The sequence below is a fragment of the Musca domestica genome, unplaced genomic scaffold (assembly GCF_030504385.1).
Source record: "Musca domestica strain aabys unplaced genomic scaffold, Musca_domestica.polishedcontigs.V.1.1 25, whole genome shotgun sequence".
In the NCBI taxonomy this organism is placed as follows: Eukaryota; Metazoa; Arthropoda; class Insecta; order Diptera; family Muscidae; genus Musca; species Musca domestica.
In genome coordinates this window covers 7,375,532-7,387,964 of record NW_026712277.1, presented here as the reverse complement: position 1 = coordinate 7,387,964, position 12,433 = coordinate 7,375,532, and the positions used below count along the sequence as shown (strand labels likewise).

The following is a 12,433-nucleotide window of genomic DNA, read 5'->3' as shown; positions in this document are numbered from 1 at the left end:
TGAAAGCACAAACATAAAAAACGTATCGTGAGATGGCAGCAAAGGAATTAAGGGTGGCCTAGTTCAAACAAGTGGGCCAAATTCAAACTAGGTCACCCTAAATTCCTTTGTTGTTTAAAAGCATGTTTACATATAATAAATTCCATGGTAGAAGAATATAGGTAGTCGCATCGACACAGCTGCTAGGACAATGAACTGTCAAACCGATTTTGAAATTGAAAATCTTGAATGAGAAATTGAAATTTGTAAAAATTGTCGAAAAGTACATATCATTACAAACTCCGATTTGCGTCGTGTAAGAAAACATATAAAGATCAACTTATTTTTGACAAAACGCTTTAAATTTGACATTTTAATGTTCCCAAGCGTTGTTGCATCTACCTATATTCTTCTACCATGATAAATTCAGCGGATTTTAATTGTTAATTATAGTACGTCTACATACGCGTGTTAATTGACAGGCATATTCAATTTGACCATGGAACTTATAGGTTAAACAATGATACAATAAGAGAGGTATACTCATGCAATCATGAGTCACAAAAAAAAGAAACACTTACAATTTCTAGCCCTTCTACTTCAAATTTAGAATTCCTCTCAAGCTTTCAGGCCTTATAGCTTACTTGAATACTCCAAAAAAATAAAATAAAACACATACCTTATTGCCGAGGCTAAGCTAACATTGACAATTGGCCGATTCACTCCATCCGGACGTAAAAGCTCACCAATAATGCCCACTTCCGGTTCATTTTCATAAACATAACCAGGCTTATCGAATAACTTACCCAGCATATCATAGGCATTATAGTTGTTGTTGTTGCTATTGGCATTATAGTCATACGGCGTCATGCCCGTTGTTGTATCCATGCGATTGACAACACTGACACCTGCATCATACAACGGTTTACACAGAAATACTTCGGCATTACCGCCAATGGCCAGCGACAGTACGCCGTAAATGGTCAGACCAATACAGCTCAGACAAATGATAATAACCGCTATGAACAGTAAAACGCCGGCCTTAACATTGGATTCGCATAGAAAACAACAGTAGGCCATCAGCATAAAGATCAGTATCCAGACCACAGCCATGGCGGCCACCCATCCGGTGGTCCAATAGACATTGGACCAATCTTGTAGTTTTTCATATTGTGGCCTCACCGACTCCCAGACGCCTTCCAAACGGCCGAGCAAAACATTTATGGTTGCTGTTAACATTTGAGCATTTGTTGTGGTTCGATGACGTATCGTTTCCAATTGTTGCAGGGTATCTGTGGGCGGGAGTAGAAAAGGAGGAGGAAAACGAGTTATTAGCTATGTGGGAAAATTAGAATTGAGGTGAGAATACATAAAATGTTTTTTTTTTGACTGGCTTAAGACATCGGTTGGCTTCTTTATAAAATAACATAGGAGCTTAGGGCCAAAATCGAACTAAGGCAACCTAAAACTCCTTTAATAAGGTATAGTTACATAAGAAGCTTGAAGTCATGGCTAGGCATATTTTGTGACATTTCACAAAGGGATTACAGAGCCGCTAAAATCCTGCCGTCGTTTTCCATTATAATTTGACATTAACATGCCTAGCCATGGCTTCAAGTTTTTATGTACTTGCACCCTTACTCTATGAAAAAGGCAGTCGACGCCAGCCAGTCAAAAAATAGTTTTATGTATTCTCACCTTTAAGATTGAATGCTCAAGAAATTTTATATGAACCCGATGGGCTAGAAATTATTAACGAGATTAATAGAGTGTTTACACACAAATATTTATCCGGGTTAATTGTAATAATTGACCAAATTGAATATTTTCATTGTGATTGGTCAATTATTAGTGTTAACCTGGATAAAGATTTATATGTAAACGTACTTTAAGTTTATTAACGGGATTTAACAGACAATCAGCTGATCTTGTTAAACGACTTAATAAAAGAGAATAAAGAGGCGAATTCACATTGACTCGCTTCAACTTACAATTCCTTTCGTAGGCCGTATCCATTTTCACTTGCTGCGGAAAATTACTAAACACCGAACGTGACATTCCAACTTCGGAGGTTAAATTCTTAACCGTTGCACCAAATTCAATTTCACCCAAGTAACGCATTCGAAATATGGTTTGATCCTCTTGTAGCTGAAAATATAAACAAAAAGAAGTCATAAAAACGATTAAATTAAGTGTTAACTAGTCAACTATTCAAAACTGATAACAGAATAAATGCTTGGCTTATATTTTGCGTTTCAATAAATAAAAAAAAAAAACACGAAAAAAAGTCCCTCCTTTTTTCTCTATTTCTGTTGACGAGGAAAATCGTTCTTTCACACAACACAAAAGACCAACTAGGCAGACACTTTCCTCTTTAGGCCTTTAATAGGTCCAAAAACGATGCAAATTTCCCTCTCTTCCTAAGAGTTTGCGTTTCCTACGTTTATTTCATTTTTACCATAAACGCACCTATAGATCCCTAAAATTTCTACAGAGCTGCATTTTCGCACTAATTAATTTTATAGCTGGCCAAACTGGAATTTTACACATGAGCCGACAATTTTGCGTATCCGAATCAGTTTTTTTTTATGTCAGGACCATGGTAGAAGAAGACAGGTAGTTGCATTGACACAGCTGCTGGGACAATAAAATGTCAGAATTGAAATTTTTGGATGAAAAATTATTCAAATTTGCAAAAATGGGTAAAAAAGGCATATCGTAACAACCTCCGATAGACTAATATAGGAAAGCATCTACTTATTTTTGAAGAAACATAAAAAAATTACATATTCATGTTCCCCAGCGTTGATGCATCTACCTTTATTCTCCTACCATGGCCAGAACGACTTTGGAGAATTGCTGCTGGTTTTTTTTAAATGAAATTAAAAAAAATATTATTAAATTTCTGGATTAGTCCATGGTAAAATTAAGAAGTTACCGTCATTTCAAATAAGACTATCCATCTCTGCATTTTCTGTGATTTCCCTTGTCAAATTTCACCGAATGAAAAAAACAGGTTCCCATCTCTGATTTCTGTGTACACAATGGATTTATAAATATAAATTTTGGCAATGAGTTGCTGTCAAATGAATAATTTTGAAAAAAATAGCTCGACTTGACCTTTTTAATTCTACCATGACTGGCTTATGCCATCGGCTGGCCTTTCCGGAAAAGAAAACAGGAGCGTGGTACTAAAATCGAACTAAGTCAACCTAAAACTCCTTTGTTCCTTTACGAAGAACCCAGCCAATGACTTAAGCCAGTCAATAAAGCGTTTATGTATTCTCACCTTAAGGCGCAAAATCTGCGTCGCAGCATTAAGGGATAAAAAATGATTCTGCGTCAAATCCAACTTTTAAAAGACAACGGCGTCAGAATATCAGACTTCCTTTGGAATCCTTTTATATTTGACATTTGCAAAGCCAGAAAAGTAGGTGAGGCACTGGCGTTTTTAGCGCATTAAACAGATGGCGAAAATGACAACAACAAAACTGTATTACGGCACGGACTTCCAAATAATTTTAATTTCCGGGGTCAACACAAAACTATGTAACAACGCCCCAAATGTTTATTCTGTCTTGGCTTCAACTTCAAGTATCCATCCCTGAGCATTATTTTTCTTAGCCAATTGGCACTCAATCATATACCACACTCACGCTCACACACATACATTCATCCGCATAAAATTCCAATATTGTAATAAGGAAATGATAACAATCACACACACAGACAAGCACACCCACTATATACTCAAGAAGACGACACACATTTGACCAAGACACCCAGGACAAAGAAATCTCCTTAGAAATTTCATATATATTTCCCAGTTTTTTTTCCAATGTGTTTACATTGACAATAATCCAATCAATATTTTTTTTTTTATTTTCTTACCGTTTTCAAAGCATCAATAATACCATTCTCCTCAAAACTCCTTATACGCAGCGTATCGCATAGCGGTCGATCTCGGTATGTGCACTGGCGTTGCAACACAGACAATTGTATTTGTAATTCTTCCATGCGAGCCGAAGCCTCTTGGGAAATTTTCAAGGCTCGTCCAACGGTCTCTTGTAGCATTAGGACACGATAAATAAGTTCGGCATTGGCTGTAAGAGGAATGGGAATGACAAAAAATAATAGTAATAATATGACAGGATGTGAAATATGAAGATTAAATTAGGAGAGATATATATTAAATGTCGGCAACATAGTCGGCTTAAAACATCAATAACTCAATAATAAAGGAATTTTGGCCAAAATAAGAAAATTAAATTAATTAAGTTGATAAGGCATTTATATATGTAGTGTTCAATTTTCAATATGTTGCAATAAGAAAGCAAACAATACAAACATATTTTATGTGGCTCTATTGAGAATGACGGTCAATTATCACTCTTTAGATCCCTATTACACATTAGCAATTTTTCGATCTATAGATCCCACAGTGTTTACGATCAGTTTATTATACATATTTTATGTGGCTTTGTTGAGAATGACGGCCACTTATCACTCTTTAAACCCCCATTACACATTAGCGATTTTTCGATCTATAGATCCCACAATGTTTATGCTCAGTTTATTATCCAAGTTACAAGACTTTAATTAGGGAAAATACTACAGTAAAAGAAACTAAAATTACAGTTATAAAAATATCTCCATTCAAATACCTAGATTATCTTCCCGAATAAACTGTTTCTGAAAAATGGTTTTGTCAACTTGCCCCTCTTTGAAGAGTGAATATTTTCTGCCCCCTTTTCACACACCATTTGGTAAATTTTAAAAACAATTTCTACTACTCAGCACCAGTATATTTTTAATACCTACAACCATTCTGGCATGTCATACCATTATAAATAATGACTCAAAGTATACGGTTATATTATTATTATTATCGTTTTTGAAGGTTATTGCGAGTAAAATGTTTGAAGGTATAAATCTGTTTTGTGTTCGATAAGTGGGTCAAACACAATTTGTAATTTTGTTTTTGTATTGGGAAAATGTTATTCGAAAACATGGATAATAATTGCTATACTTTATTTTTCAATGTTATAGGTTTTTTCCCTTTTCTAATAATAATTTATGGAGTTTTCTAATGTGAACAGTGGGTAAGAGGTGATAAAAAATGGGGACTTAATTTAAAAGAAGAATAGGAAGGTATATTTTGGAGGCGGAAAAAATTATATGTCTATAGAAGAAGTCATGGAACAATCATCATCTAAATGAGTTGTCAAAACACTTATTGTGAATTGAATCAAAGTACGTAAGATAAATAAACAGAAAACATAACGTAAACAAAATTTGACATTTCGTCTGAGAATAGCTGGTCTAAAGGTGAGAATACATAAAACGATTTTCTGACTGGCTTAAGTCATCGGTTGGCTTCTTCGTAGAGAAACATAGGAGTTTTAGGTTGATTTAGTTCGATTTTGGGCCTATGCTCCTTTGTACTTTCCCAAAGAAGCCAGCCGATGACATAAGCCAGAAAAGCGTTTTATGTATTCTCACCCCATCGCATTACTATTGCGCCATTTAAAATTAAATAATGTCGTGCATCGATTTAAAAGCCCTCTACCGTGCATCGATTTAAAAGCCCCTCTATTTAGGACCTCTATTCCCACAAATTCTTTTGAGGGCATTGTGAATGCCTTTTTCCTATAAACCCTATTAGAACGTCTTCTATTCCTAGAAAATCTTTAGAATGTATTAAAGTTCTTCTTAAAGTCTTTTATTTCTAGAGGATCAATAAAGGGTCATAAAAGAATTTTTGCCCTTCGTCTTTTCTAGGCTATTTAAATGCTTGAGAAGCCTATATATCTATGTAAATCCTATAGGAGATTATCTTTGATCAGAGGTCTTTTTAGCGTCTTCTTGGGAAAGACGACCAAAAAAGACTTTTAGGAAGTTACCAATCCATAAAAGATCTCCTTTTCATAGCAGTCCTTCCGGAGGTCTTGAAAAATGTAATGAAAATGGTGGGTTAATATCGATCTGTAAATCCCTTCTGTACATAGGTAATTTTCGATCTATTGAACCCTAAAGCTGTGCTACTTTTCTAATGACGTGACTTGAAAATTAAATGAAAATAAATCGATCCATAAAATACCTCACTCCTTTTAAAATAATTTTATAATCCGAAAAAGTCCTTCGAAGGCTCTTCTAGATGGTATAAAAAAGTGATGGAATATCACCCTTATTTATATCCCTTCTAAACATTGTCAATTTTCCATCTAAAGATCCCTTAATGCTCAAGCAGTGTTTGCTATTCTAATGACGAGACTTGACAATTGAATGAAAATAAATCAATCCATAAAATACCTCCTTCTTTCCATGGAAGAAATGATTTTATAATCCGGAGATGTCCTTCGAAGGCTCTTCTAGATGGTTTAGTAGAAACAGTGGAAGATCATCTATATTTACATCCTTTCCATACATTGCCAGTTTTCGATCTATCGATCCCTTAATGTTTAAGCTGTGTTTAATATTCTAATGACGTGATTTAAAAATTATATGAAAATAAATCAATTCATAAAATACCTCCTTCTTTTCATGATAGTTCTTACAAAATGATTTTATAATCCTGAGGAGCCACAAAAGACAGGTCTTCAATGCATTGCATTGCATAAATTGCAATGGTGGCTTAATATCACTCCTAATTATGCATAGGCAATTTTCGATCCATCGATCCCTTAATGTTTAAACTGTATTTAATATTCCAATGACACGGCTTGAAAATTGAATGAAAATAAATCAATCCATGGAAGTCCTTACAAAATGATTTTATAATCCCGAGAAGTTCTTCGAAGGCTCTCCTAGATGGTTTTGTGGAAATAGTGGAAGATCATCTATATTTATATACATTGGCAATTTTCGATCTATCGATCCCTTAATGTTTAAGCTGTGTTTAATACTCTAAGATGCTTAAAAATTAAGATAGAAAAGAATTGAAATTGTCTTTTTTTAAATAACTTTTTTAAGAGAGAAGAAGACTTATGCAGATAGGAGATAACATTTTCATGTACAGAAGTCCTTTATGTGGTCTAATGGTCTTCTAAAAGGTAATGTGTATGGAAAATAACTATCGATCTTTAAATCCCGCAATTCGGTAATTTTTCGATTTACAGACCCCTTAATCTTTAAGCTCTGTTCACTATTCACATGAGAGACTTTAAATTAAATTGGAAAATAAGTAGAATGGCATATTTTAGGGATTATTTTTTTAAAAAAAAACCTTCCTCTACATCATGACATGGCTTCATATTAAATAGAAAAAAGTAGGATGGCATGTTTTATTTATTTTTTGGGAAACCTCTCCCAAAGAATACCTGAAGATAGCCTATTATTTAAAAAAGTCTTAAAAAAAGAATTGTATATCCACAAAAATATGTGGAAGGCCTCTTAAATATCTTAGAAAGAAAGAAATGGAAAGAAATAACTTTTTAGACTTGTTTTTATAAAATCTTCTCTTTCTCTCTCTCTTTAACAAAAAAAAAAACTTCTAGGCCTTTTTAAGCAGAAAAAAAGTGTTCAAATATATTGAAAATATATTGTCCTAAATTTGGATCTCTGACCAGTGTTCCCAGGTCTCTTCTACCAACTTGGCTTGGCTATTATTTTGTTGCTTTGTCTCTCCAATCCCATAAAGAAAAAAACTTTCTTATTTTCGTTTTTTTTCTTCTGACTTACCCAGGCTTAAGGTTGCCAAGGAATCATAGGCCAACTCAATGCCAGTGTGTGCTGAAATTTCCGCTTGAATTGGTTCACCAAGTAAGACATCCACATCTAAAATTGAAAAAAAAAATGGAGGATATAAAAATTGCAACCAAAATAAAGAAATGGCAATAAATGAATGATGGCATGAAAACACGAAAACTTGGCCATAAGAAAATTTATGGGCCATGTGATGGCCAAGAATGCCACGAACAAATAACCACGAATTAATGTGGCAAAAATGATGCAAAGGAGGGAGGAGGCGGCAGCTAACCTTCCAAATCCTTGACAACCTTTTCCACCGAAACATGAAAGCCGTTATCAAGTTTATGTTTGATTTGTAAATGGGTGTCTTTCAGGAATACCTCCATGTCGTGCACGGTGGACTTGATCATTTCGGGTGTCATTTCCACGGTGCTGGCCAAACGGCTGTTGGCATAAAAGATGCACAAATCGCTTAAGCTGGAAAGAGGCAGAGAGAGAGAGAGAACAAAAGCTGTATCAATGGTAACTCGTGTTTATGTCCCTTAGGTTTAAACCCCACCTTAACAATATGAAAACTATCCACAGTGTGGTAATGGATGCACTTTTACGACACATTAAACCATCTTCGAGGGATTCGTTCATGCGGGCAGCATTGCGGGCAAATTCTTCATCATCGCCCGGCTGGCGACTGCAGCAGCACCAACAGCAGGTGGCCAATATGGGTACCACGGCCAAGATCATAAATATGCTCATCAGGGCTATGAAACCGGATTCCACTTTTATGGCCTACAAGGGGGATAATATTAATATTTGTAAGTCGAGGGATTTCCATAAGGTCTCTAGAGATACTTACATTAAGGCCGAACTCGAATAGGGTTAGATTTGAGTGTAGCAAGTGTCTAACTTGTCCTTGAAATTGAAAAGATTATTAATTTTTTGAATAATTTATTTATCTGTTAGTTTTCACTTACCTAACGGCAACTCATTGGGTGTTATCACCCCCATAAACTGACTGACTAGCGTAAAGAGCATGGACCCACTGCTAATATCCATACCCGGTATGGTATAGGAATAATATGTCCCTGTGGTCGTTGTGGCTGCGGGCAGTGTTTCATTGTCAATCATTTTTAAAAAGTTCTGAAAGTCAAGGGAAATTGAATTTTAATTGCAGATGTTAGAAAGGGGCGTATGAGTAATGACAGCAATTATACGCATGGTGGTACCATTAAGTAACAAATGATTAATATTGAATATATTCGGTGGAAAATCATTGAGCTTGGTGGCGAAAGAAAAAAAAAATGGGCGAAGATTTTTTAGACCCCACAAAGCATATCTATTTTCTTGATCAGCATAAAATTCTACGTCGATTTTGCGATGTCCGTTCATTTGTCTGGCTGTGGAAATCACTCTAGCTTCCGAACGAAATGACGTAGGTTGATAAAATTTTACTCAAATGTATATTATGTCTGCAGGACTTTTGGTATTAAAAACAGGCCATATAGGTCAACGTTTTGGTATAGCCCCCATATAACGCTGCCTCCCTATCTTCGGTATTTTGGTGATTTAAGCTACATTATTCACCGGAATTGTTTCAAATTTTGTATTTGAAGTTCGTAATGGATACTACAGTCTATGACAGAAAATTGTCTGTGCAGGTCCACGTCTGCGTATAGCTCCCATATTACGGTACCTCCCGATATTCGGTATTTTGATGATTTTAGCGACATTATTCATCGGAATTGTTTCAAATTTGGTATTTGAAGTTCGTAGTCGATGCAACAGCCTATGACAGAAAATTGTATGTGCAGGCCCACGTCTTCATATAGCCCCCATATAATGGTACCTCCCCATTTTCGGTATTTTGATGATTTTAGCGAAATTGTTCACCGAAATTTTTGCGAATTCGGCATTTGAAGTTCGGCCTGCCGTACTTACAGCTGCTTTACTTGTTTTTAAATAAAAACAATATTTCCAAAAAAGCAAAAACGAAAAATATATTTTTTTATTATTTTATTCGACCTTGCCTTTAATTTGTCCAATCTATCTTTGAGATTGCGACCAATTCTTAAAAATATTTAAATTGCTAGTCAATCCATAAAAGGCCTCCTACATACCTACTCTACATAGGCATTTGTCGATCTATAAACCCCTTTATGTTTTAGCTCTGTTTACTACAATTTTGAAATATCTCTCCTAAATATAGACAATTTTCAATCAATATAAGGAATTCTCCTATCCATAGGAGTCACTAATGAAGAATTTAACATACCGAAGATTATATTTCCTTCTAGAGAAGTCCTTCGTCCTTCTAAAGACATTCTTAAGGCCGTTGAGATGGATGATTATTAATCTATAGATCCCTACCATACATGGGCTATTTTTGATCTATATACCCCTTAATGTTTAAGTTGTGTTTAATGTCATAGAAGAATACAGGTAGACGCATCAAAACAGCTGCTAGGACCAAGACCTGTCAAACCGATTTTAAAATTGAAAATTTTGAATTAAAATTATTCAATTCCGTTAAAAAAAAATTTGAAAAAAAATCCCTATCATAGATCGGAAATTTCATTGGCATGGTAGAAGAATACAGGCAGATGCATCAACGCTTGGGAACAAATGATATGTCAAAATTTGTTAAACGTTTCTTCAAAAACAAGTAGATTTTTATATGTTTTCCTATACGACGCCAATCGGAGGTTGTTATGATATACATTTTTTCAATTCCAAAATTTGTTTGACCTTTAATTGTCCCTACAGCTGTGTCGATGCGACGACCTGCATTCTTCTACCATGGTCTGTAGTCTAAAAGTATTGGAAAGGTTATTGATAATGGTGGATAATTATCAATTTGTAGATTCCTGTGATACATGCACAATTTTCGATCTATAGAACCCACAATATTTAAGCTGAGTTTAATATTCTAAAGACGAGGCTTAAAAATAAAATAAGAGAGGAAATATAATATTAAGAATATATTCCTAATGCATAAAACTCATTTTTCTATTCATACAAGTCCTGCGAAAGGTCTTTTACGAAATGATTTTCCCCTAGAGAAGTCCCACGAAAGCTATAAACTATAAGTCTTAAGATCCCTGCTATACATCAAAAAACTTTTTGGTCCACAGAACCCTTAATATTTAAGCTATATTTATTTTTATAAACAAATTAAAATCGTCCGACTATAGAAACTTTCAAAAATGAACTCACCTGCTTATAGAAGTTCCTCACGAAGACTCATGAACACAGAAAACAATCTTTCCATGCACAGAAGTCTTTGGAATGGTCTAATGTTTTTTTGAGGGAAGTGGGAATGGTGGACAACTATCTATCTATTGATCCCTAACGTATCGAAATTTTTCGATCTATAGTCCCCTTAATGTTTAAGTTGTGTTTACTAAGTAAATAACAAGGCTTGCAAAAACTAGAATGGAGTTTCTTAGAAAGCCTTTTTGGAAAAGAAAATCTTTGAAAGGTTTTCCTTTCTAAAAAATGCATCAAGACGATTTGCTACATATCATAACCCCAGATAACAACATTTTAAAAAAAGTTCTTCCCACAATGTCTTAAAGTTCTATAGATAAGATTACATAAAACGTTTTTTTTTACCTGCATCTTCGTAGAGTAACAAAGGAGTTTTAGGTTGACTTAGTTCGATATTGTTCCACCGCTCCTTTATTCTTTTCCAAAGAAGCCAGCCAATGACTTAAGCCTGTCAAAAAAGCGTTTTATGTATTCTTACCTTAATGCTGTCAACATTCATCCTCCCATTTGATCAAATTTCTAAATTCTCATCGAATATTGCTATTAATTACAAAATCACAATCAATTTATATAATTCATTTCGCATTCGGCCAGTTTTAATGCCAGCTGGTGTCGGTTAACAAAATTTCCATTTGAAATCAGTTTAATTTGACACTTAATTTTGCTGCCCAACGATATTTGAGATTATGGTTTATCGATTGGCTAACCAATTAAATTGAATTAATCTGTCTTTAGCCGCACTCAGAAACACTCACATTCGCACACACCAAACACACATGCGAACTTATTACACTTGCAATTTAATAAGGTGGTTAAACGAGGGGAGTTGGGTAAATGAGGTGGAATGTTATTAGGATTTGATATCAAGAATGATATCAAGGGGTTATAATCTAGGGGTTTTTTAAATAAGTGGGTGCCTTTAAGGGAACTTTTATGGCTAGAACTTTAAAATGATTCTTATGAAGGAAGAATTTGTGTTTGGTGTAAAGCTGGGAATACATAAAGCGCTTATTTGACTGGCATAAGTCTTCGGCTGGCTCCTTCGTAGAGGAACAAAGGAGTTTAGGTTGACTTAGTTCGATTTTGACCCTAGGCTCCTTTGTTCATTTCCGAAGAAGCCAGCCGATGACTTAAGCCAGCCAAATAAGCGCTTTATGTATTCCCAGCTTAAGGATTAGGTGAGAATTCATAATACGCTTTTTTGGCCGGCTTAATATCGGCTGGATAAGTCAACCTAAAACTCCAAAATAATTGTTCAGGTTATTTGCAGGCATAACTTGTTGTTTTGCTAACCATGAACTTCCTTCGGCTCAAAAATAAAGGTGGGAATAAAGCTCTTATTTGGCTGGCATCTTCGGAAATGAACAAAGGAGCCCAGGGCTAAAATCGAACTAAGTCAACCTAAAACTCCCTTGTTCCTCTACGAAGAAGCCAGCCGATGACTTAAGTCAGCGAAAAAAGCGCTTTATGTATTCTTACCTTAAGAGCTTGATTTTTACTT

At 35.0% G+C, this 12,433-nt stretch overlaps 1 protein-coding gene across 4 annotated transcripts in view; it reads right to left on the bottom strand.

Annotated features, from left to right (window-relative positions):
• The window catches only part of LOC101889855 (prominin-1-A), a 49,299-nt gene that overhangs the window by 15,955 nt on the left and 20,911 nt on the right, over positions 1 to 12,433 (bottom strand). For all 4 annotated transcript variants that reach the window (XM_059123670.1, XM_059123669.1, XM_059123671.1 and 1 more), the window contains exons 2-9: positions 8,640 to 8,805; positions 8,522 to 8,577; positions 8,228 to 8,454; positions 7,958 to 8,145; positions 7,660 to 7,755; positions 3,871 to 4,082; positions 1,971 to 2,127; positions 659 to 1,271 (exon numbers count right to left, since the gene is read on the bottom strand). In XM_059123670.1, coding sequence (XP_058979653.1) covers positions 659 to 1,271; positions 1,971 to 2,127; positions 3,871 to 4,082; positions 7,660 to 7,755; positions 7,958 to 8,145; positions 8,228 to 8,454; positions 8,522 to 8,577; positions 8,640 to 8,793 — 1,703 coding nt within the window. In that variant the 5' untranslated portion in view covers positions 8,794 to 8,805. The remainder of the gene's footprint in view (positions 1 to 658; positions 1,272 to 1,970; positions 2,128 to 3,870; positions 4,083 to 7,659; positions 7,756 to 7,957; positions 8,146 to 8,227; positions 8,455 to 8,521; positions 8,578 to 8,639; positions 8,806 to 12,433) is intronic.